Source organism: Bubalus bubalis, chromosome 14 (assembly GCF_019923935.1).
Source record: "Bubalus bubalis isolate 160015118507 breed Murrah chromosome 14, NDDB_SH_1, whole genome shotgun sequence".
Taxonomy (NCBI): domain Eukaryota; kingdom Metazoa; phylum Chordata; class Mammalia; order Artiodactyla; family Bovidae; genus Bubalus; species Bubalus bubalis.
In genome coordinates, this window is record NC_059170.1 from 61,106,688 (window position 1) to 61,132,862 (window position 26,175).

The following is a 26,175-nucleotide window of genomic DNA, read 5'->3' on the forward strand; positions in this document are numbered from 1 at the left end:
CTATTTCCTGAATATATTTTCTCAATTTCTCCTTTATTTTCAGAAGTGGTTGAGATGTCTCACTTCCACCTTAATTTTAATTTGCTGTTTCCCTCTGGAAAAGATCCCCCCAGGAAATCCAAAAATTTAGAAGGAACTACAGCAAATCCCATAAAACCTTTAACTCTAAATACATTTCTCTTAAAAAAATTTTAATGCATTTATGTCGCAAAGAATTCGCCCCTTTTTATTTCCTCCTTTAAATACTGTTATTTTAAACTCCATCAAGTACATTTTGACGAGAGGGCAGAGAATGTGTCCGGCGGCATGCAGCAAACCAGAGGTTTTATCTTACGCCTCCCGGGACGGTAAAAAAGTGGAACGTGGACGAGGGAGCTTCTTGGGAAGAAGCAACACAATTCGCTGAAGAAGAAGCCAGGCCGGGCGGGGGGGAGCGCAGCGGGGGCGTCGAGGGCCCTCGGGCTCCGGGCAGGGGAGCTGGTCTGAGGAAGAGAGAAGGTTTTAAATAGCTGGGGCCGGGAGAGCGGCGGGCCCGCGCATGACAGGACTTTATGAGACAGGATGGAGCAGCGGATGAGATTACTTTGCTTTCTCATCCCCTAAGAAAAAAACTAAAGTTGGAGGGAGGCGGAGAGAACAGCCATCCTTATTTCCTCCCCACGTTTCCGCGGAAGGACCGGGGCCGCGGCGGGCTGGGAGAGGGCGCAGGACGAGGCGGACCAATAGCAGTCAACAGGTCCAGGCCGCGGCAGGGCAGCGGGGCCGGGCCGCCGCGCCCCCTCCCTTCGGGTCCCCTCCCCCGCCTTCTTCTTCCCTCCCCTCCCCTCCTCTCCCCCGCAGGCCCGGCACAGCAGGGGAGGCCGGTTCTGCACTCCCCGCCCCACCCGGCCCGACTGCGGTCGCCTCGGCCCGGGCTCTCGGGGTGGGGGTGGGGCGGGGGTTCCCTGCCGGAGAATCCTCCCCCGGGGCTGGCGGCGGCGGGGTGTGGGGTGGGGGTGGGGGGCGGTAGGGGGAGGGGAGGGGATGGAATCGGGGAATGGAGGATTAAGAAGGACTCGAGCTCGGCACGAGCGCGATCGGCGCGAGGGATCCTGGGTAAAAAGTGGCCGCGCGGCACCGGGAGAGCGCGGAGAGGAGCCAGGGTCAGAGGTCAGGGCCCTGGAGCCCCGCTTGCAGAGCCCCCCACGTGAACGCAGCGAGCAGGAGGAACCTTTTTGTTTTCGAGCGCGCCAGCATGCTCCCCTGTTGACCGAGCTGCTTTTCCCGGGCCGCTGGAGAGCGGAGCTCCATCCCGGATCTCCTAACCCCACCCCACCCCCGCCTTCCACCACCAACACACTACCCAACTCTACCCTTCCTCTCAACTCACTTCCCAGCCCCCCGTACCGGCCTTGCAATAACGCAGTAAATTTGCTTTAACAACAAGTGGGGGTGGTTGCATTTACTCCTCCCTCTCCTCTCTCCTCCCCCTCCTCTTGCTGCGGCTCTTGACACTACTACAAACCAGGACTATAAACATAAACATGTGTCACTGTAACTGGGCAGGTAATATACGGATTTGGGGGTGGCGTGGAGGGGGCTTGGTCGCCGCTGGGGGGGGGCAGTAAAAAAATGTGTGTTTCACGTGCTCGCCGGCTTTGGGGGGCTCCCCACACACACCGATCCATTTATATAATGCCGATGGCACTCGGTCACTTACTCATTCAGCCACACAGACCCACAAAGGCCGACTTGCCGATAACCATTGTACCCCAAAGCAAATACATTTATATACGACTCTCCTTTCCCAACCACTGCTGCCATTTCTTCTATCAACAAACAGTAGCGTCAATACTTGAATCCCCTTTCCTTTGAACAAAATTATTTTCCACATAGAAATAGAGAACATTTCTCGGCCTGAACAGTACGCCGCTCTTTCCCCATAGACAGCAACCTTCACATTTTGTGCGCAGAAATCCTTCCAAAAAGCAAGTAAGGCTATTTAAACGACTGAGTTTGAAATCTGTAATGTAAAGGTTCTTTCTTGGGCTTTCCCTTCTTGCATTTAGCAACTTCTAAAGTTGCTGGGGCTGGAGCTCTGGCGATAGCTACAGCAAGTCTTTATTATTATTATTTAGTCTATATTTACACTGCTGCTCAACTTTTCTCTCTTTCTTAGCTCAGCAAGCCTGGCAAGAACTGCTTACGGTAGAGTAAAGCGAATCCCCTTGCAAGCTTTTTGGCTTGAAACAGAGATTCAGAAAATGTTCAGATGGAGAAGTGGTTCCCTTTGTTCTTTCATTGTTTCTCTAGGAACTGGTTGATACAAGGACAAACACTTACCTTCTCTTCTTTTTGCTCCCCAAACCAGACGTTCCCATCAGCCTTAAAATACACAGTCCACCTTGAAAGTAACTACGAATGTCGGGAGAGTTTGTATTCCATTCTTTTTCTCTCTCTGCCCTCTTTTAGCGTAGGATTAAGTTGCCGAGCACGTTGCTGCAAGCTGTAGCCCCCCGCCTTAGTGAATCGGTCACGTTTAGGACCCTCTAAGTCCATCCTAATTCTGCCAGTAGAATTGAGGGTATTGGAAGCTCTAAACTTTCAAAAGGAAAGGGGTCCGCAAGCATCCAGGGAATTTAGGTATCCTCTGAAAATTTTTACCACTGTATTTTTGTACCACATCACCAAAAGAATATGCCAAGAAATACTAGATATTTCTTTGAGGAAAGTGTGTGTGTGTGTGTGTGTGTGTGTTGTTTAAGTTTCTGCTTAGCAATGCGCTGCTTAGACAGATGGAGTAAAAAGGCAGGTTTGTAAGGACATTTAACGGAAGGAGTGGGTTTTCCATAATGTTTGTTATGCCATGTGTTTTTTTCAAAACACTACTGGAACTGAGAAAGGAAGCAAACAGAGATTTGAATTATAGCATTTTGGAATGACTTAAAGAGAAGCACTTGCTTGAAATGAATTCGTGTAAAAACTGGCCTTTAAAGCAAAAAGTGAGCTTTTCAAAGTTGAAAGACAATTTTCACCCTGTGATTCCAAAATTTAACAAGTGGCTTTCCTGGCTAGCATGTGATATGTGTTAGTGTTTAGGGTCCAGCCTGGTGGGCATTACTCCCCAAACCTTGTTTAAAATCTGATTATAATGTGATTTGTTGAAGTCATGAATACGAAATGATCCTTGTGTATCCATAAATGCGAACTTGGAGTTTTTTGATCTCCCGCTTTTTTGTGTGCACCCAGTAGCTGTAGCAGGGGAAGACAGTGATTGGCTCCAGTGCTCCTAGAAGAATTTGGGCTGAAGCCAGGGGAACAGAACCAGAGGATTCCCTTTCCAGAGACCATCAGGCTTCACATGCGTATCTTTCCCTTCTCCCCTCTAGGGTGCTCAGAATTTCAGTGTGGCTTAAGCAGCCCATAGGTAGGCCTCAACACTGAATGTCATCACTTCAGTTCCTATATATTTGGCTCTCCCTGATGGGAAATAGGAAATAAACAAAAATCAGGGTATCCCAAATAAACTGTGGATCTTGAGGTTTGTGGGTTATTGAATACACCAAGACAGAACTCTATACTTTCTCAGATTTTTTTCCTACATTCACGATCAATTGTAAGAGGCCCTGGTGTCTCATAGGAAAATATTGCAACAAAACAAGATAATTGGGGAAAAGGCAGTTGCAGTAGGAAAAGTGGTTTTTCTTTGATAGCATTTAATTGGAATTAAAAGATTCTTGAGCTGTAAACATTCTTTATTTATTCAGCACACATAAGCAAGCATTGTTTTATCACTATCATAATTATGGTGTCCTTTAAACTGGCTGATAGCAGAAAAGATAAGGGAATGTGCCTGTACATCCAGATCAGGCCTTGCTCCTTTCTTTTTTTCCCTCCCAGCCTTCCTCCCCTCTCTCTTTACTCCTCTCCCACCCCATTCCTTCCATGATCACTAGGATCCCCCACAGCCCTTGAGATGAGGAGAGCAGGAAGATTGTGGCCTAACCATTTCTTACATCATGAAAGTGATTTGTACCATACTCTAATTTGACGCAATCTGTAACCTTCTTGTCTCCCACATTTATAACTGCTTTTTGGCTTGCAATATGTGTTATCTGAAGAGTCGCCTATGGCTCACCTGTATAAAATCTTGTCCGCCAGAGTTTGTTGCTCTACCTTTGTCTAATTTAGAAAGCACACTCTTAGGGCTTTTTCAGAACAAAGCCTCACAAAACCCCCTCTACCTCCAAGGATTTGCAAATTTATAAAGGCTGCATTGAATTCAAGATGGGTCAGGGGGCAAAAAAAGGGTAGAAGGTCACCGCGTCTTGATTATGGGTCAGTAGACAACATGGCATATACTCTGTGTCCCAAACTTCTGTTAAAAACAGGATTTTCAGATGCCTAAGAACAGAAGGATGGGCCCTTTTGGAGACCTGCCCTGATTTGTTTGAATGAGACAAAAAAGAAAAAAATTAAAGAAAATGTACTAAGTTATAATTTAAGTTGATCCTCAAGTTAGCCATTTCCTCCTCCTGCATTCTCATTTTCCCCTCCCCAAAAATAGAGAACATGTAAAAGACATAAATTTAGGTAAGGAACTGTTTACTCTCACACAGGATTTTATTGTCCTATATCCTCAATTAATTCAGCCATATGAGTCGTTATTATTATTTTAGACTTTGTTATGTTTTATTATAGTTACTTTTGGCTAACAGTACAAGGGATTTCTTTTATTCTTCTAACCAGTGTACTTACATTGTGGAGGCCTTTGTGATGTTCCCTAGTCTTTTCTGTCTGAGTTCACTTTGAACAAAATGTGCCAGCAATCACTAAAACAAATGTATATGGTGAAGAGTTAGGTGATGGTGGTGGGGTGGGGGTGGGGGGGGTTGTTCCTCATTTAAATTATGTATGTATGAGTGAAGGCTGGGAAGGGAAAGGATTATTTTAATGCTCTTCAATACTTTAATTATATGACATTGTAGTGTAGAAATGCAAAAGTACTCTTAGGTTTTCCTTCAGGTTTTCAAAAGAACTTTCCCCATTAGTAAACTACATCTGCAAATTGCTATTGCATTTCCCAGCTAACCATTTAAAAGACTGTAAATGCCGTGTGCATTACTTCGCTGCAAAGGAAAGAGGTCAGACTGAATTGCAATGGTATTTAAACATAAAATACAGTGAAAATAAATCAAAATAGAACCTTTGAAGATAAATTTAGCACATTCACACAGGATAAGTAAAGACAAATATGTTCATATCTTCATAGCCCATCACTTTAAAAACTGAAAGTGCTGATTTTTTACAACAAATGCAGAAGTGGACATTAATATATTTCTATCTGTATTTGCCACAGAGGATTTTCCTCTAGCAAACAGCTTTGTTTTCAAAGCTAAAATACTTTTTTATGATAGTGTGTAGATTATGTATTCCTCCATGAGTAAATAATTGCATTTAATTAACAAACTCAGTGCATATCTTATATATGCCTAAATTCTCAGTTAAGTAATTCCCTGGACCCTTGGAAATGAATATCCACATAAATGTTAATTTGGGCATATCCACCCCACATATGTATATGTGCTTCAGAAACATAGAAGTTGATATATCTTTTTTTAAAAAAAAAGAATTTGAATACAGTCCATCATCTGAATAGGGTTCATCTTTGATTGTAGAGGCAGCTGACATGGTCAACATATTTATCAAAGGAACCCCCTGGCTTTTGAAGAACAGTACTTTATACATCTGGATCTGCACATCCAGGCAAAGTAAGTAAATTATTGCATAACTTTAAGCATAATTGATAACAGACACCTTTAATTTTTCATCCCCATTCTTTTGGCCAGCTTTCACATTAATAATCTAAGCCATAAATGTTGGTAGCTATTGATCGAAATCCCCTGTGTGCATGCAAATCCATCTTAAAGTCCCCTGCCTTTCATGTGTGAGCGCTCAGGGGCCTCAGCTAGATCTTTTTATCGGGATCGACCCCCAATGTGCCTGGAGAAGACCCCGGATATGCAACGTGTGCTGATGGCCACAAGAAAGCTGTCTGTCACATTCTGTGTGTGTGTGTGCATGTGCATGCGAGAATGTGCACGCTCACGCCTTAACACACACACACACACACACACACACACACACACACACACTGACGGGGAAGTTAAAGGAACAAAAGAATGTATTAGACAAGAGGAAAGGTGTGTAATAGGAGTATTAAAAATGTATAAATGTGAAGGTATCTGAGTGCACATACAAACATACTCACATAAATTGTATATATAGACCCAGTTCCCAAATCCCTTGGCCTTTATTTTTCTTCATTTGACCCAACAGATTGTAACTTTAGTTTAAAACATACTATTCTGCTAGTTTTAAAAACCACCCATATTGCCAGTATTTCAAAGGTGAAAGAGGAGGAAGGAGAGGAAAAGGTGATTTTGAAATGGTTACTAAATCACATAGCCTTGTGCAGGAGGAATAGGACTGTGAGTGTGTGTGTGTGTGTGTGTGTGTGTGTGTGTGTGAAAATCTCAATAGGAATCGAGAACAACTAGTACTACCTGGCCAAATTTAAAAAAAAAAAAAAAGGACGCTCTAGCCAACCTTTTGTAATGTGTTCTCAAAGGTTTTTTCTGAGTTTACTATTTCTTGGCTGTTTGACTCTTTGGTGGAAATCTTAAAGCTGGGGGAGGGGAATTGAACGGGGTGGGGTGAGAGGAAGAGGGCTGGCAGTATATAAGTGCATCAGGAGAAATTTTAAAACATTATTGTCGCTGGCAATAGAAAGACTCTGCTCATTCTACTTTCAAAAACAAACACCAGCATCTGCTTTTCCTGGAAACTTTGCTTTCTGCTTAAACCTCTTGCATTTTGCCTCCTGCGAAAGTGAAAGAAATACGCGGTGTGATACATCCAGATGCAAAAGAAAGCCAACTCGGTGGATGGTATTAGCTGTGACGAGGCATTGTTCATTGCTGCCTCTCGGTTACGTTTAAAGCCTGAAATATCACGAGATCCATTCAATGATCCTTCTCTCATTCAAGGGACAAAAATGTAATTTGCTGTAGCTCTGATTTCTTGGATGGAAATGCTAGCCTTAGATTTCAAAGGCAAGAACTAGACATCGCGGTTTGTACACACATTGATTAAGTTGAAGAGCGGCGATTACATCTGTGCTGAGTGCAACAGTAGTCCAGGGCTGACTTTTCAAATCCCAACCTCTGAGTTACAGACTCTCTTAAATAGACTTCCTTAATTTCCGGATGCACTTCTTGAAATTCCCAATTCTCTTCAAAATTCCTGGGAAATTACAAGAAAGATGAGGGTGGGGGTGGGGAACCATGGCTGAGATTTCATGCAAACTACCTTTTTGTGTGTCTGACTCTTCGGTTTTTAATCTCTCTCCCTCTCTCTCTCCCTCTCTGTTTGAGCCATACCTGCTTGTGCTAGTCAGACCAGAGCAGGGGAAGCTGGAACTTTTGAATGTAAAGGAAGAAATTACTGTACAATTTTTTTCCTGCAGGCTTAGAAATATCCGTTTATTCTTTTAAACACACGGATGTGTCTATTTTTGGAAGAACAAGGAAACATATAAATGCCTGGGCTGCATTCATGCTGTAGTTCCAAACACCGAACAGTTAAGAAGATTTTGCCGAATTTTGCAAAGCAGCCAACAAACTGCCTTGGGATCGTGGTGATGCGACTGGGAAGACCTTTGCTCTCATTTGGCAATATTTTGGATATCCTTGAAAATGACACCAAAATATGCTTTAATTTGACTAAGAAGAGGTTAAACAATATTGATATTCATCCAAAGTGATTTAAAAAAAAAAAAAAAAGCAGATGCTTGGCTTTCATGGAAAAAATGGGAGTTGTGGAAGATTCATTTAAACTACTAACCAAAAGCATCACAGACCACTGAAATAGTCTGCATCATACATCAGCACTTTCTTTTCATCGTTATTACGTAAAACCTCTGGAAGCACCTTGGGCGGTTTACCTTTTCTTTTCTTTGCTACAGAAGCAATCTGCTCCATGGAATTCTGACCTGTTGTGAACAGGACCCCGGCTAAGGCTGTGCTGGGGACTCTAGGACCATCCTGCCTCCAATCCAGCCTGCTTAATTGTGAAAAGTGTACACATTTCTGGCTTATCTATGCTTTGTTATGGGTCTGACGTGAAACTACCTCCTCCCCACTCCACCCCCCAGCAGAGAACCAAAATTCAGTTGAATTGTTACAGTGTTTCGGAGCTGGAGCCTTGAACTGCTTCATTGGTCAAATAACTTTGTTTCTGGTTGTAAAAAGGCATTTTGGGGGGTGGGGGAAACAAGGAAAATCGAAAGAAAATCAAAACGTAAGTCTGTACTGGGATGGTTCACCGCGCGGATTTAACTTTGGAGCTCCCAGCCGGGCTCCCCCACTCCCATAAGGGAAATACCAGGCTGTTCTGCACGTTTCGCTTAAGCTCCATTTTCCAAAGGAAAAGGGGGGTGGGATATATCTATTTAGGCTTGATAATGTTTTAAAAATGCTTTTCTTTGAAATGATAATAGCTATAGCGGTAAAATTCAAATAAAGCAAAAAATAGGCAATATTCCTTTAAAGGCGAATATACAAGGCTTTTTTTTTTTTTTTTTTTAAGCGTACACACACTGCTTCTGATGAAGTCTGTGAGTCAGGCTGTTTCTGAGCTCCGATAGTTTAATGGAAAGATTTATATACCGACTGTATTATTTACTTTGGGAGGGGAGGTGGCAGTATAAGGGTATGCTAATTAGTGGGAGATTTTGGGGGGAAGGGGTGGAATATCAATTTTTATTGCATCACCTGTCAGGAGTGTCCAATCAGCGCTGGCTTTAGGGGAATTAATTGATGAAGGTGTCTCCGGACGAGCTCACTTCACTCTGTCATTTTATTTGTAGCTAAAGCAGCGGCGGGAATAGCAGCTGCATGTCTTTTCTCTTTCTCCTTCACATTCCATTATCATAGTGCTCCAATGGAGAAGGAAGGAATAGAGGGGCCCAGGTACTGATCTGCAGCGAGGACTTAGACCAACACACTGGCAAAGCAGAAACCGGATGGTTTTTCCCCTCTTTTTTAAAAAAACGAAAACCAAAAAAAAAAGCAAGAATCAAGTCAGTGTAATTTCATAGTTGTTTTTTTTTTTTCTTTTCTTTTCCCCAATAATTTCGCCTAGAGTTTGGCACTCCCTTCGCCGGGAATAACAGTCTTTGTTATTTTATTAGCAGGATGCCTTGAGACACACGCAGCATCTGGTGGAGGATTAACATACATACATGTGTATGTATGCGTCACGTATATATTTACTGCAAATGGTGGGGATCGTTTAGTGCCCGACATGGGAGACCTGAAGTCAGGTTTTGAAGAGGTGGATGGCGTGAGGCTCGGCTACCTCATCATTAAAGGAAAGCAAATGTTTGCCCTCTCCCAAGTCTTCACGGATCTGCTGAAAAACATCCCGAGGACGACCGTGCACAAGCGCATGGATCATCTGAAAGTGAAAAAGCACCACTGCGATCTGGAGGAGTTGCGAAAACTCAAGGCAATCAACAGCATCGCCTTCCACGCCGCCAAATGCACGCTCATCTCCCGGGAAGACGTGGAAGCGCTCTACACCTCCTGCAAAACTGAGCGCGTCCTCAAGACCAAGCGCAGGAGGGTCGGCCGGGCCCTGGCCACAAAGGCGCCGCCGCCAGGGCGCGCCGCCGCCGCCGCCGCCGCCGGCCCCCGCCCGGCTTTCTGGAAGGACAAGCACCAACTTTGGCGGGGCCTGAGCGGAGCCGCGCGGCCCCTGCCAATCAGCGCGCAGTCCCCGCGCCCGGGCGCCGCCGCCGCCGCCGCCGCGCGCCCAGCCGCCCATCTACCTCAGATTTTTAGCAAATACCCGGGCTCGCACTACCCGGAATTCGTGCGCTCGCCTTGCAAACCCCCTCTAAACTATGAAACTGCCCCGCTCCAGGGAAACTACGTCGCTTTCCACTCGGACCCTGCTTATTTTCGGAGCCTGCTGTGCAGCAAGCACCCGGCCGCCGCCGCCGCTGCCGCCGCCGCCGCCGCCGCTGCCGCCGCCGCCGCCGCCTACTACCAGGCGTCGGCGGCCGGGCCCCAGCCCAAGGCTGCAGCGGCGACGGCGGGCGCCGGAGGCCCGGTGAGCCTGACCTACCGGTGCAAGCGCAAGCGCGGGGGCGCCAAGGACTGCCTGCTCGCGCCGCACGCCGGCGCCCGCCGTCTGCTGCTGTTGCCCAGGTCCTACAAAGCCAAGGCGGCGGCGGCGGCGGCGGCGGCAGCGGCGGCGGCGGCGGCGGCGGCGGCCGCCGGGGCCACTTGCCTGGAAAGGTTTCATCTGGTGAACGGCTTCTGCCCGCCTCCCCACCACCACCACCACCACCATCACCATCACCACCACCACCATCACCACCACCACCGGGCCCAGCTGCCGCAGCCGAATCACCATCCCCCTCATCACCACCGGCCGCAGCCCCATCTGGGCAGCTTTCCCGAGAGTTGCAGCAGCGACTCCGAGTCCAGCTCCTACTCGGACCATGCCGCCAACGACTCGGATTTTGGCTCCAGTGTGTCCAGCTCCAGCAACTCTGTGTCCTCGGAGGAAGAGGAGGAGGAGGGAGAGGAGGAGGAAGAGGAGGAGGAAGAGGAGGAGGGGGGCAGTGGGGCCTCGGATTCCAGTGAAGTCAGCTCGGAGGAGGAGGAGGAGGACTCGTCCACGGAGTCGGACTCTAGCTCCGGCTCCAGCCAAGTGTCAGTGCAGAGCATCCGTTTCAGGCGCACCAGCTTCTGCAAGCCTCCCAGCGTGCAGGCGCAGGCCAACTTCTTGTACCATCTGGCCTCCGCCGCCGCTGCAACCAAACCCGCTGCTTTCGAGGATGCCGGCAGACTTCCCGATCTCAAGAGTAGTGTCAAAGCGGAGTCGCCCGAGGAGTGGAATCGGCAGAGCTGGGCCCCCAAAGCGTCTCCGGTGTACTGCCCGGCCAGCCTGGGGAGTTGTTTCACAGAGATAAGGAACGATAGGGTATCTGAGATTACATTCCCACAATCTGAAATTTCCAGTATTGTAAAGAGAACTGACCTGACAATTAACTGCCTGGCGGAGGGGGCCTCTTCACCTAGCCCAAAGACAAACAATGCATTTCCACAACAAAGAATACTCCGAGAGGCTAGGAAATGCCTACAAGCAACTCCTACTACACACTGTGCAGATAACAACACAATAGCTGCTAGGTTCTTAAATAATGATTCTTCGGGAGCAGCAACAAATTCAGAAAAAGATTCCAAAATCCCTCATTGTACTGAATTTGCTACGGATTTGCCCTCTTCTTCACCAACTTATCCCGAGGTGGATACAGCCGCAGCAACAACTAAAGCCGAGAATGCCTGTACTGATACCGGCGACAGGACATTGCCGTTTCTGCACAATATTAAAATCAAAGTAGAAGACAGTAGTGCTAATGAAGAATATGAACCTGACCTTATTACAAATAAGCTAAAGTGCGAGTGCAATGATACAAAGGGTGAGTTTTACAGTGTGACTGAAAGTAAAGAGGAGGACGCCTTGTTAACTACAGCCAAGGAAGGTTTTGCATGCCCTGAAAAAGAAACTCCTTCCTTAAATCCACTGGCTCAGAGTCAGGGCCTTTCATGCACTTTAGGTTCTCCAAAACCTGAGGATGGGGAATATAAATTTGGTGCCAGGGTGAGGAAAAATTACCGGACACTAGTACTGGGAAAGCGACCTGTACTTCAGACACCTCCAGTCAAACCAAATCTGAAATCAGCTAGAAGTCCTCGTCCTACAGGTAAAACTGAGACACATGAAGGAACACTGGATGATTTTACAGTTATAAACAGACGCAAAAAGGTAGCCAGCAATGTAGCATCAGCAGTGAAAAGGCCATTTAATTTCATGGCAAATTTTCCTTGTCCACCATCACTCATTATTGGGAAGGATGGGGATTTGTGGCCGGCGTATTCCTTAAACACCACTAAGGATTCCCAACCTCCTCACAAGGCCCATCCTATATGGAAATGGCAGCTGGGCGGTTCTGCAATACCTCTTCCACCTAGTCACAAATTCAGGAAATTTAATTCATAAAAGCGTTTTTGGAAGATATTTTCTTGAACCATACCTTCCTTTTGTTGTAAACTGCACAGGATGGTTTGTACAAGTCCATTAATGTGTTACACCTCTTTTGGAGTCCTGGTTTATCGCATTTTGAAGACAGAAATCGGATTACTTTTTTTTTTCCATTGCGGGGTTGGTTTTTTTTTTTTGGAGTAGGGTGGGGGAGGGGTGGGAGAAGGGTTGGTTTACATTCCACAGACTATACTTCAGGCTAAAGACTCAAGTAAACTCAGTTATTACGGTAGAGCTGGAACACTTTACTGTTTCAATGCTAATAATGCACCCGGTACCTCAATTCAACTGCTACAAATAAATGTCAAAAGGTTGAATAATAAATATTACAATGAGCCATTAAGTTTATGCACTAGATTTCAGACCTAAAAGTGTAACTGTTAATTCAGTGAAAGTTTGTTAGGTTGGTTACATGGTTACACAGTGAGGTAGCAAGAAGTTTCTTGTGGGGTATCTTTTTCTTTTTCTCCCCTCATTTCCTCTTCAAGAGTAGTTGCACTTTTTTTTTTTTGATTGGAAATATTGGGGAGTCCTGAATGAATGCTGGTAACAGCTACTTCACATATATCGAGTAAAGTAAATATAATATTGTCTTTTTTCTTTTTCTTTTTTTTTTTTTGTAAAGGGTGTAATTTTACTTTTACGCCACTCCTTGCAATTGGAAAAGTCCTTTTTGCGTCCTCACCCAGAATTTTAAATGAGGTGACTCTTACTATTGTCCTGCTTACCTTGTGGTCTGAACATGACTCCTCAGAGTTGCAAAACAATTAAAATATTTCTCATAATAGCAGGATAGTTTATGGTCTGACTCTTTATAGTGACAGAGCAGTAAAAAAGCAACCAAGAAAAGGAAAATGGGTCAGAATTGTTCGAATACCCCAAATGAAAAATAACAGTTATTTCAGGGCTTTTTGGTACCAGAACTCAGGCACTTGGATTTTATTATCTTTTACTTTCTCTGCATCTCTCTAAACTTCTGTTTTCAGACCATCCTGTGTATAGAGCAGGAGAGTTTCTACTGCAAGTGACAATCAGAGGTGACTATCTATATTTGCACTTAAAATCAAAGTAGTTCAACATGCAAATGGTTAGAGTCTAGCCCTTGGTAAGGGCCATGCTGGTGTACTATGTTGTGATGATGGAAGCAGTAAATCAAAATTATGGAAATTTGCACTGTTGAAAAGCATGCTTTAGCTTTATTTTCAATTAAAAACACTGTTTAAAATTCCTGGTTCCATACATTTCTACTTATTCCAGATTGAAGAACAGTTAACAGGAATGAATGGTTTTGTTGACATTTTCACTTGTAATGTTTTTGCCTGAAAGAAATGCATTTATTGGGTGTAGTGTTTTGTTGTAATACCATGTGACGAGGCCAGTCAGGTTCTGTGCAGACCACTGGTGGGTTTCTTCCTAAATAACAACAAAACTTCACAAACTTATTACAAATCAAGTGCAAAAAGTTTCAGGTTGAAGAAAGTGAAGCAGAGATCACTTGCTATTTTGATGAAAGTTAAATTTAATAATTTTGGGTCCACCTCCCCTAGTCTGACAAATTATAGATCTCAGATCTTTGCCATCTTAAACCTAAGAAGTTGCATCTATAGATCATAAATCACAGAATGAAACAAAACATCAATGAAATGTTTACTGTGTGAATTGAAGTCACTATTTCTCATGGAAATTCAGTCTTTTTCCACCCCCCCCCCAACCTTTTAATTCCTACTCCCTTTGAAATTTTCCTTTTGTCTATAAATGTTTCAGATAGATCTGGATGGTCTCAGCCCTAATTGCTGTATATGCTCTGTGGTTTTACTCTTTATTGTAAAGGACAGAGGCTGAGAGTACCTGCATCCAAATACATTTGGATGGAGTAAACAGATGCTTTGAACTGCCTCCCTTCCTTTCCTTCTTGAATGTTGCCAGATGTAGGTTCACTGGATCTTTTTTTTATTTGGATGATAGATATGGTCAAAGTAAAAATTGGGGGATGTTATCCTTGAAATCATATTTGTGTGTAATTTCAAAGACCAGTACAAGTTACAGCTAAAGCCCCAGAAAGCTGAGCCATTGGCTTCTCAGTCAGTTCTTGCCTCTTTGGAAGGCAGCAGAATTTGGGTGCAGTCAGTTATCCTGCAAAATCAATCTGTAAAAAGTGTGACACACACACACTGGAAGTCTGTAATTTCTACTCTTTAATTACTGCTAAGTCAAGAAAGTTTCGAGTATGACTGCATTTAGACTAGTACTTTTCTTATTGGCTGTGGAATCATTGTGCCTAAATTATAAATTGAAAGTATATTTGAAACCTATAGATCTTGGGTGTGGGAGGACTGCGAGCTGGAATAAGCACAATAAGCACAATTTAAAACAAATATACCCTATGGAATCTCTGACATAAAATATCAGCCTCCAGCTTTGACACTTGGTCTCCAACCCTCAGAGAATCAATAGTTTCAGTTTATAGGAACTGGAGAATGAGCAGCAGGGAGGCCGAGGCATTCCAGAGTGATACCATCAAAAAGGAAGAAATGAAATAGTCCACACAAATTTCTCCCCACAGTACCACCACAAGCCAGCCAATCACAGCAAAACCTCAGTTGGGGCTTCTGTTAGGAGAGTGTACCAAATAGTATTCAGTAACTTGTAAATGCAAATTCTTCCATTTTGAGGAGCCTCTTAGCTGTTTTCCTATTCTGCTGTATTCCTAGTACAGTTTATTTCATTTTGGTTGGTTTATGATTGATGACAAGATCTAGATTTTCTAAGATGCTATAAATGTCCTATTTGTTCAAAAACTTAAGACTTATAGAGAGAAAAACAAAAGTTATCTCCATTGATAGACTGCATTTTTTACATTTAAATGTTTTCAGGTGAGAGGTGTTTTTTTGCTTGTTTGTTTAAAACACTATATGGTTCCAGGGTCACTGATTCCTGTGTCTAAGACTCAACACTTACAGGCATAAGAAAAAAAAATGAAGGAAAGGGCTCTTTTTCTGACTTTTTTGTGGAAACAAGTTATTTTTGGTCTCCTGTAAAAGTAGTTTCCTGATAAGACTGTGAAATGAAGATTTAATTATTTTTTTAAGAGATGTGTGTACTCTTGTCTTCCACAGTCAGGTTATCTGCCTTTTTAGCAAATGCAGTTTGCTTTTTCTCAACTATTTACTTTTTAAAGTGGGTATTCTTTTGTACTGGCTTACTTGATTACAGTGAAGTCATCTCAATAATGGTTGTTTATTTTAAAATCAACAACAAGGAGCCACCACTAAACAGCAGTAACATAAACTAGATGGGCTGGTGTGTGGATTTTTATCTTATCCATGTCTGGGTGACTTTCAATGGTCTAGAAACTCCTCAAAGTTTCAGGCACAAGAACTGGAAGTTTCTGCTGATATGTGAATGCTAGTTTTGTGTGCATGCAGGAAGAGATGTAGACTAATTCCTCAAAAGCATTTTTTGTTTCTTTCAAAGAAAACAAAATCCTCTATGGTAAAACAAAAACAAAACACAACTATTAAAAATAATAATAATAAAGCATTAGCATCTACAAAAGACAGAAAACGTGGTGAGTTTTGCTTCACCTTGAAAATACTTCCTGCTGAAAAAAAAGAAAAAGAAATGTGAAAAAGGGAGCTCCTAGAGCCACACTGGCCTGGGGGGCGGGGGATATAAAGGCTCCCCCATCAACTAAACTCAGGAAACCTCAGGAAAACGGAAAGGAGGAACAGGGCGTCCACCTTAGGGAGTCCTCCGGTTCACCCTGGCCTTCCACACGATTTTCCCCTTCCCTGGAAGGAAGCGCTATTTTTAATGCTAGCTTTGGTTTTGGTTTGCTCCCTAGGCCAGAGGGCATTTTGCAAACTAGCCTGGGGGGTGGGGACGTAGGGCAGATCTAGGAGGTGGAGGGGGGAGGGCTGCATTTTACCTGTTTGGCAGGCCCTCTTTTGCTGGGGGGGTGGGGCCCAGCTATCATTCTTTGCCCATGCCCTAGGCCCCGCTCCTCTCTCGCTCCTTTTCAAACTGTGGCGGCCTCACAAGCTCCTACTTTAAAAGGCCTGAGATGTTTTGCATGAAGCCCTCACAATAGGGGTTGGGGGAATTGACAGTTTCAAAAACAAGGCGTTCAGTCCTTTCCAGCTGCCGGGCCCGCTCTCTCGCACCAACTCCTCGTCCCTCTCTGCTGGTGGCGTCCTCGGGAGCGGGCCGCCTCCCCCACACCGCCAGCCCGCGTTCCGGCCGCCCCACCCCGCCCCCAGGCTGTGTTTGTAAACAGGGGTCAGTGTCTAGGGGCTGCTGGCTCTGGGCTGGGGACTGGCGGGCTGGGGGGTGGGGGGGGAAGGCCGGGGACAACCGAGCGGGCCGGGGGCCGAGAGGTCCCTTTCTCCCCCGCCTGCTGCAGCCACCGCGCTGACCCAGGGCAGCTCCCGGCTCTCTGGCCTGGGCCACCGCCGCCACCAGAAAGATGTGCAAATGCCGCCATTTTGCACGGTGGCAAACAAATTTCTTTGTGACTTTTTCTTCCCGCCCAGATCTTGCTCTCCTCCGAATGAACCAACCAGCTCCCCGGGCGAAAGGGCCCGCACCCCTCTGCGCGCGACCCCCAGCGCGTTTCTTGCGGCCTCGCGGCCAGGCGACGTCGTGGCCGGGCCCACCCGGGGCAGTGCAGGGAAGCCGGGGCGCGCAGCCGGCCTGGCCCCCTCCCCGGGGTCGGCTCTCGGGGACTGAACCGCCTCTGGGCGCTCCTTTTGTGTGGCCTGGAGTTATCTGCCACCCCCGCGCACGCACACGCCGCCTGCCTATTTCTCACCTCCTTGCCCAGGCCTCAGCTCTTCCCCAAGCAAATGGGGCCCAGCTTGTCGCCTTTGGCGGAGGGCTGGCCAAGGCCTTCCAAATGCGTGTGCGGAACTCAAGTGGCGAAGAGTTGGGGCTTCACACTGGGCCGGCCGGCGGGGCTGCGAACGCCCCCTAGGAAGTGGCCCTAGAGCCCAGGCCCGGAGTCGGGAAGGGCGCGGGCCAGGCCCGGCAGCGCTCCCTAAGTCGGGGAAACGCGCCGGGCCGGGCCTGCTTCCTTTGGCGCCGTGGTTCCCGTCCCTTGGAACCGCTCAGTGCGTCTGAAAGTGGAATGATGACCGGGAAACGTGAGACAGTGACCTGGAAAACCACTCTGGGTTGGGGAGGCTTGAGTGCAGCAATGCAAACAAAGCTGCTTGCAGAGAAGAGGGGAAGCAGAGGTGCACCACAGACAGGTCACAGGAAAGTGCAACAAGCTTGTTTTCTCGGGTGTTTAAAATGCAGCCCCAGTTGTAAAGTGTGTGAAATTACGCACTGGTCTCTTAAAGAGTGCCTAATTTATAGTAAATAGCAAGGTCTTTGTAAATGGCTTTATTGTGTTGTTTCTTGTTAATTGTTGAGAAAATCCCCATTGTTGAGTGTGAAAGGCTTTATGAGCTAACCTGGTCCTGGCGCAATCAGAGGGCAGTAAATGGCCGCTCGGCCTCCGAGGCCCAGCGCGGAAGCGGACGCCAGCCAGGAGCGCCGCGGCGACCCTTGGAGATGCCGCCGGCCCGGGAAGACCGTGGCGAGGGGCTCCGGACTTTCGGGAATGAGAAGGCGTGTTTTGAACTCGCAGGCCCGCCGAGAGCAGCTTGCTGGGTGCTGCGAGGAGAACCGGGCAGGCCAGGCGGCGAGGCCGCGGGCGGGCGCAGGGGACTCGGCGCCCCTCTCCGGTCACAGCCTGGACCGCAGGCCGCCGGCCCCGGGCGCGGGCTCGAGCCGCCCTGGCTGGGGCGGGGGGCGGGTCGTGGTGGATTGGATCTTGGGCTTTTGTCTCAGTTCTCCGGCTGCGTGGAGCGCGGGCTCCGGCCGGTTCGGCCACGCCTGCCGAACGCCCAGAAATGCAGGGCCGGGGGACTGGACAGGCTACAGACCGAGCGGTCCCCGAAGGAGGGCTCCAGACCCCTGCCTGCGCCTCGTCGTCTTTTGTTTAAAGCCTTCTTTCTCCCTTTCTCTGTCCTTCTTTCTCCCTTTTTTTCTCACGCGCGGTCTCTCTCCTCCCCCCACCCCCTCCACTAGGAACCTGAAATGGACCCAGAAGACAGGAGAAATAAGAGGAACCGTTTTGGGGTGTGCGTGTGTGTTTAAACAAGGGAAAGAAAGGATTTCTTCTTTAATCTAAAATATTCCTATCTCCTTTTCCCATCTCCAGCCATTTGGGACCCCGGAAGGCTATGGGCCAAACCAGGAGGGCGCTGGGTTCATCTGATTCGCTTGGAGCCCGGGACCCCGCCGGACCCTGCGGGCCTGTAGAGCGCCTCCCTGGGCTCGGCCCCGCCGCCCTTCCAGGACTTAAGACCCAGTGGGTCGGAGGGAAAAGCAGCCTCAGGCTCCCCCGCAGCCTCTGAGCTCTGACTGTGTGGCCAGAGGGAAGGGAAATTCTTCGGGAGCCTGCACTGGGGGGTGGAAAACCCTGGGTTAGGTGGACTCTACGTTAGGGTTTGGACATTAACAAATGCAAATTACAAGGAAATGTTAATTCCAGTCAGAAAAACCTATATTCAGCTATCTTCCTTCCCTTCTAAGATGGCCCTCTGCGCACTCTCGCTCTCACCAAATTAGCTATTACGTGAAATCCCCCTGGGTTTAAAGCACTTGTTTCGCGGATTCGCGTACAACCCATATTAACTATGCACTTTCTGCTATTCCTCTTGTGACTGTCCCTGCCTCTTCCTCCTTTGCGGAGAGTACGATGCATTTTATTTTAGTCCAATCGATGCGTGCAAATACTGGGATAACGCAACCCACACTTCTGCGAGGGAGGCTGTTTTCAAAATTGAGTTTAGGAATCAATACTAAGTCGGAATACTCCAAATTGTACGAATTCACCAAATTCAAGCCTTGGACTCCCAAGCCCCTTTCCTGATGAACGCACTCGGGAGCAGTTAACTGCGATTCCACCGTTCCTGCTTCTCAAAACAGGATGTTTTCCTCATGTGTCTTGGCTTTCCCTAAAGATCAAACCAGTTTGTTTAGAAAAACACAGCCCCAAAATGTATGGAGTTAAACCCCTGTCAGTGGCTTCCATGTGGGAATTGCTGACTGCCATTCCTTTTCTTTCTTTACCTAGGACCTAACAGCAGCACTTAAGATCACCAGAGTGGGTGCTCACTTTGCCCAGCTGAATAAATGTTTCCTGGTCAGGAGCAGCCCTGTCCTAGGCCACTACTTGACTCCCACGACTTCTTCCCCGAGCTGTTCAGGCTGCAGCACAGTGAACTAGCTCTCTATTCTTCTGCGGCTGCATCCAAGGCTTCAGGGCAGACTGGTGCCTAACTGGGGGAAGGGCACTGGTTGTGCCCTTACAGGGGACAGTAAGGCCAGAGAGGTGGAGGGAAAGAGGTTTCAAAATGGAATTAGGAGAGCCTGCTGCCTGCAGATGTGTGTGTGTTTATCCAGAGTCTAAAAAAAAAGAAAGAAAAAAAACATCTTTAGGGGAAGCAGGCCAAGTACCTGAGATGCTCAGGTATTGTGGATTCCTTAGCTCCTGCTGCCTGGATCTTTACCCAGTTGAGAGGACTGGAGCAAGACAGGAAGAGGTTGAGAGAGAATCACAGGCAACCTTGAGGCCCTCCAGTAAGATCCAGTTATTCATCTAATCAGTGCCATCAATATGTTTGTGTTTGACCCTTTTGGATAGAAGAGGCTTAGCAGTCAATACACTTAGACCCTAAAATATCGCCAGCCTCACAGAGAACAACTGCTCATGGGTCTGCAAGGCCCTCCCCAACCAGGGTGCTCAGAAGGATGGGAGGGAAACAGAGAGGAAACCCTCTAAGTGGCTGCCTGCCCTCTTCCCCAAGCCATCAAAACAAACAAACAAACAAACTCAATTTTCCTGGAGTCTGGGCTGTTGGACAAGCACATGTGGGGCATGGAAGGGTTGGGATATAATTTCCATTGTGAGTGCTTGCCCTCTTTAAGATCAGTTTAAGTTACCTTTGGGAACAACACAATAATTGTGATAAGTGATGAGCAGTGGCAAGGAAAAACAGTAGGGAAGAGAGACTGCACCAAGCTTAGGAAGAAGCCCCCCTCCTTCCATAGAAGTTAGACATGATGCAAATATGTAAGAGATCTTGAAGCTTGTCAGCAGGCAAGGGTTTCAGTCTGAAATGACTGGAAAGGACCTAAATTCTTGGATCTCCCAGGAATAAAGGCGCATTTGAGATTCATTCTTCCTTGCCTCTCTCTAGATTTCCTTTTCCTTCCTTTTCAAATGAATACCTTGATTGTCAGTGGTGCAAATGTGCAAGATTAGTTTTCTTCCTCTACATTGAATCTAAATGTGCAAACTAGGGGATGGTTAAGCTTTCAAACACCTAGCTATTAGGTCCACTCAACATAAAAACCTGCATGCTATGGTAGAAATTGCCATAACAAGTTTTTTCATTTTTTCATTATCATCTGTTTTTTATCTTCTCCCACCTTCTCAGCTTGTTCTCTTCTTCCCCTCTCCATGCCTAATCCTTGCACCCAGGAGAAGGCTTCATGGGGGAATACCAACAGTTAGCAACACTTTCTCCAGAGGCGGAAAGAGAGAAAGATCTGAACTTAAAGCAATGCTGATAGAGGCAGCCTGGGAGCCTGCAGTGACCCTGAGCTTTCTTGCTGGGGTGAGGGGCCAGAAATTCCCAGCCTCTTGTCCTGCATGTGTTGAGCTATTCCGGTTGGGCTATAAAAAACAGCGTGGAGGAGGGCTCAACTCCATAAACACACAGCTATGGTTCTAACATGGAGTACATTGCCAGATGCAAATGCAAAGAGATACTTTTAATTTTGTTCCAAGTGTTATACATCATGTGGCAAAGTGGTCTTCAGAAAGCCAAATTTGATTTTTATCTGTTATAATAAAGGCTTTTTTAAAAAAACCTTAAAACATATATGATTGACAATTAAAAGGGTGTATGTTACTGCTACGAGAATGTTTCTCATCTGAGTTTAGAAAGAGAGGTGAAAAAATAGAGACAGAGAGAGAGATGGTACTTCCGAACCTCCTAAATATGGAAAAATTTTAAGTAGAAGAGCTTGGTTAACATGTGAATTGTTCAATTGCTTTGCTGATCATACAATTTCAGGGAAATAAAAATGTTTTGTCTTTTTTTTTAAATCTTTTTACATCTTTATGTTTTGTAAATTCAGAAGTTGGGGGGAGGGGAGTAAATTAGGGAATTAGTTATATAGGCCTGCCACCTTCTTTAGTAAAATGACCTCAGAAACATCTACTTTCTCTGAAATACCAACATTTCCTATTATACTATATATTTTTGTCTGTGGTTTGTAATTTAACATTACTTTTGAATAGGAGAAAAACAGAACTTGTTTTGTATAATTTAAATGGGAGGAAAAGACACTTCATTATGTAGACTTAGGGAGGTTGCCAAGGGCTTCTAAAATCTTGTTCTTTGTATCAGTCTCTAGTTGATTTATCTGAATAGGATCCAATCCTACATAACATGTGGGCTACATATAATATTCTGACAAGATGGAAGCATTTCTAGAGGAATTGGAAGCATCCTGATGGTGGATTTCCTATCTCTTCTTGTTTTGAAACATTAGGTGGTATATACTACAAGGTTGATTTAAAATGTGATCTCCTTCAAAGGAAAAAAAAATGCAAAAATGATTATTAAGAAAAACAGGAAATTTTAAAAATAAATACTGTTAGAACCATTGATCCCAGTTTCCTTCTATAATGTGAATGGAATCATTATGACTGTTCCATTGACACGGTTTCTTCATTCAGGATCCTGGCCAAAGGAATAGCATGTCAATGTGTAAAATTCTAGCCAAAGATAAGCCATTACAATGGAAATCGCGATGTGCAAAGTCTTATTGAAGCCAATGAAATTGAGTGTAATATCCATACTGCATTCTCATCTGCTTGCCCCAGGATTTAGTATGTGGCTCTGCATTGAAATGAGATTATGCATATAAAATGCCAATATAGAATACAATGCCCAATAAAACATTAGAAAAGCAACTTACAGCCCACGTACATGGGCTTTACTTAAATTTGAACTTCATGTGCAAAATAAACCATAGCTCCATCAGAACACTAAATCTACACAATGTCCTCACTCTGGTTTTTCCTGCTGCTTTCTGCATGATTCCCCCACAACCCCTCCTATCCAAACACAATTCTTTTAAGGGCACTCTTCAAATCATCTAACAATTCCCAAAGGGTATTCCAGGAGTCTCTTAAAGTGTCTTTCTAAATTAAAAGGCCCCAAACAATTTAAGTGCATTTTTCAACCAAAAATATCAGAAAGTATTTGGATTTGCAAACCTATGGGTGTGTGTGTAAAAAAAGAAGAAAGGGACCAAAGAGAAAACGCCCCCACAGTGGATTACAAGGTTATGGGACAGGTCACTAGGAAAGGGAAATAAAACTGAATGTTAGGTTGGGCTTGTAAATTATGCACCTTTCAGGGAAAGCGGTTTTAAGGTCTCTTCACTCAAGGGTTTTTTCCCATCCATTTTGCTATTAATTCTTAACTCTTGGTAGGCAGCTCTTTAATGAGGTTGTTTGTGGCAGGTTAATTTTCTCCAATCTACTGAGCTCCTCATTTTCCCTTTTAAGTGCAGTGCTGCCTAGAGCTTTCAGTATTTTCCATACCAGAAAACAAAATAAACGTGAAGTTGCCGGGGCTGGGCTGAGAATTAAAGGCGTTATGTGGACAGAAAAACAGGAGGACTTGGACAGATGGCAGTGGGAGGGTAGAAATCAGACTGAGTTGAGGGCATGAAGGAGAGAGAATTCGGTCTTAGGAGAGTGATGACCCTGGGAGTGTAATATATTAAATATTGCTGCGATCGATTTCAATATCCCAAGTGGACACGGGAATAAAAATTCACCAACAAGCTGAAGTGATTAGGAATGCTTTGTTGCAAGGGGAAAAATGTGATTTTCTTCAGATCCTTTTTGTTCAGGTTAGAAGAGGCATAGACAATCCATGTCTAAGCTCTGGACTCCCAGTTTGGGATATAACTCTAAAGGTTAGTCCTGTGTCAATGGTGCTTCTGCATCATGAAAAGATGGGCCTTTGTACTAAGGAGGATTAACCATCAACCACAATTACGGGCTGGTGCCTCCAGGAGCTTTCCTCCCAAATCAGAGAAGGGTACATTTTGGGAAGGCTGCTCCTTGCCTGTGTATTAGTCTTTGTTTCAGTCACTCTAGGATGAAGCAGTTGCATTTGCACAGTTCTTTCACTAAAGTCCAGGGGGAAAGGCACAGTATGGTTTACAGAGGATTGATTCACAATAGCAGGACACAAGAACAGCCGTTGACACTTCAGAAGGGAGAAATATTTTTGAAATGTCATTCTGGGGCCAAAAGTATGAAACCCGTCATATATACAGGCACAAATACCCACTGCTGCACATGATTTTGTGAGTGACTTCAGAATTGGGAAGGGATTTTCTGTTCCTTTTGCTACCAAATCCAGCTCTTAAACATTCATGCTATGGACTGTGTTTCTCTCAGTCCAGGAATCTGTTTAGGGATTTGGGGTAGTCGCTGAGGAGGCTGCTTGCAGGGAGGGGGTGGGGTGGGGTGGAGGGGTGGGGAAGGGTATGTTTCCAGTCACTGCCTAATGGGCAAGGCCTGGGCTCCCCACACTGGGGACACCAAGTCTGCTGCTGGGGACGCACTGCTGGGTGCCTGTATGCAGCGGCCGTGGCTGCCACAGCTGCCCCTGCCTCCTCCTCCAGTGTGGTCGCCACAAATCTGGGAAAGAAATGCAGCATCATACAAAGGATTTCTTTAATGAGGATGAGTTCCTCAGAGTGACCGGGGGCTGTGGCTGCTGCTCAGGCCTCTCCTTCCCTTGCCAGACCTTCCCCTACCCGCCGTATCCTCCCTTATACACTAGTCTGAGATTGGAAAAGTTCCCCACCCCCAACCCAGAGGTTGATCTCTTTACTTTTTAATTTTTATTGACCTGAGTCTTCGTTGCTACGTGGACTTTTCTCTGGTCACAGCAAGAGTGGGCTACTCTCTAGATGCAATGTGAGGGTTTCTCATTGTGGTGGCTTCTCTCGTCGTGAAGCACTGGCTCTATCTAGGGCAGAAGGGCTTCAGTAGTTATGGCACGTGGGCTCAGGAGTTGAGGCACATGGGCTCAGTAGTTGTAGTTCCCTGGGATCTAGAGTGCACGCTCAATAGTTATGACTCACAGGGCTTAGCTGCTTTGCAGCATGTGCGATCTTTCTGGACCAGGGATTGAACATCTCATTCTCTGCCACTAAGCCACCAGGGAAGCCCTCCCACCCCACTTCCCCCACCTCAAGAGGCTGATTTCAACTTTACCCTGGAAGCTGAGTGAAGATGGGCTGGAAGGTCTGAGTAGGCTGGAATCCCTGAGCAGGGCAAAACAAAATACATTTCTTTCTATCTATCTATCCATCTGCTACTTCCCCTCTTCCTTTTCTGCCGTCAGTCTTCCAGTCTTCTAGTCATCTTCTTCCATCCTAGTTAGGATGGCTAACTCCCACTTGGAGTATAGTCCTAGGGACTAGCCATATTTCTGTATGAAGGTCTTCTTACCAGGGACTAGTCAAGGAAGTAGGAGCCCTAAGTCTTCCATTTCCTTTGCTCCTAAGTCAGGCTGACCATGGTTGGGTTAAGGCTGAGGTTCGTTGTGCAACTCAGCACTTGGGCTCCTATAGCTGGAAAGCACCAGGCTCTCTGCAGAATGATGACCTGCTAAGGGGGACCACACCAACCCCAGAAAGCTGTTTATTTCCCTAAAGCTACATAGCTCCTTCCCGTCTTGAGGTTAGGAAGAGAGTGGGTTGGGTCCATACAGGACCAGGAGCAAACTATCACTCAAAAAAGTTACTTTGAGAAGCTAGAGTTTTTGAAACCAGTTACTTCTCTTCTTGAACGTGGGAAAGACTGAGTTAGGGGCAATTTGGATAAGAAAGGAATATCTCTGTTTTGCTATGATACCCCTTGGCCTTCTTTTATTTTGCATTTCTTTTCCTTCTTCTTCATCATCAGTGTCAAGTCAGGAAGAAGGGCAGGTAGAAAGCACCAGTGGCCTTGTGCTATGAGGACCTGCTGAAGCTGACTTGAGGCTAGGCTGTGTCTGGGCAGGTGGCTGGGTGTGAGAGATCCCTGCTCTGGTATGAGGAAAGGAGATTTGGAGACAAGGTATCCCCTGGGTAGGGATGCTCCAGCCCAAGTTACTGAGGAGCAGGTTTTGCATCCAGGCCCTAAGCTCAGGGGTCCTGAAAAATGTGCCCTGCTCCAAGGTACCTGTTGCTTAAAGCTGGCTGGGGAGCCTATTGTAAGTCTTTGGGGTTAGGTCTGGCTTCCTCTGGGGCTGCTGGATTCACCTGTCATTACGCTCACTGCCCAGGGACCCTGACAAACCTCCACAATGTGGGTCTGAAAAAAGGGCGCTTAAGGTTCACTGATCTGTGTGTAGAACTTTGCAAAACTGCAAATAAGCGAGGAAATTTGTCTATTCTTGGTAAGGGAAATACAAGTTTGCACTTCACATGGAAGCATGAGAAAAAGAAGGGGGGAAACTTCTGGCCAAAAGCCCCACTGTAATCTCCAGAACAATTTCATTTCCTCTGCAGCACCCTGGCTACCCTAGCCGAGGCCTCCGAGAGGTCAGGGAGGAGAAGGAGCTTAAAAGCGGGGGTGGGGGAGAGGAGACGCGGCGAGGCCCCGGGCAAGGTCTCAGGTGAGGGCCAGGCCGGCTGCTGACCAGGGGACCGACGGGCTGGAAGGCCGCAGGACGGGGGAAGGGCAGAGCCTCGTCTTTCGGAAGGTTTTGGTGTTTTCGAGAGGGGTTTTTTCGCAGGAATTCGCTTGGCCTGCCTCCGGGGTAGCTCGCTGGCGCTTTTCCCCGCCCCTTCTTGCCGAGCAGGTCGCAGGGAGCTCGGGTTTCCGCCGAGGCCCTGCTCCCTGGCGGCCCGCGCTCCGCTCGCCTCGGCGCGCAGGCC

The 26,175-nt window shown here is 46.3% G+C and overlaps 1 protein-coding gene across 2 annotated transcripts; it reads left to right on the forward strand.

The window, feature by feature from the left end:
• The first annotated feature begins 1,017 nt into the window (after nucleotides 1-1,017).
• On the forward strand, nucleotides 1,018-15,720 carry SKIDA1 (SKI/DACH domain containing 1). 2 transcript variants are annotated; one of them, XM_044928159.2, is made up of 3 exons: nucleotides 1,018-1,545; nucleotides 5,658-5,750; nucleotides 9,233-15,720. In XM_044928159.2, exons 1-3 carry the CDS (start codon nucleotides 1,524-1,526, stop codon nucleotides 12,112-12,114), a joined length of 2,997 nt encoding a protein of 998 aa, XP_044784094.1. In that variant the 5' UTR covers nucleotides 1,018-1,523; the 3' UTR covers nucleotides 12,115-15,720. The 2 variants fall into 2 exon arrangements, with proteins under 2 accessions (XP_044784094.1, XP_044784095.1); XM_044928160.2 differs by having other exon boundaries at nucleotides 1,497-1,545; nucleotides 7,508-15,720.
• The last annotated feature ends 10,455 nt before the right edge of the window (nucleotides 15,721-26,175 follow it).

Bases quoted from the DNA above. Each gene is read 5' to 3' on its own strand.
- SKIDA1 (XM_044928159.2), top strand. From the start codon at position 1,524: ATGTGTCACTGTAACTGGGCAG. The intron at 1,546-5,657 runs GTAATATACGGA...CTTTGATTGTAG, and splicing joins GTGTCACTGTAACTGGGCAG to AGGCAGCTGACATGGTCAAC. The intron at 5,751-9,232 runs GTAAGTAAATTA...TTATTTTATTAG, and splicing joins GATCTGCACATCCAGGCAAA to CAGGATGCCTTGAGACACAC.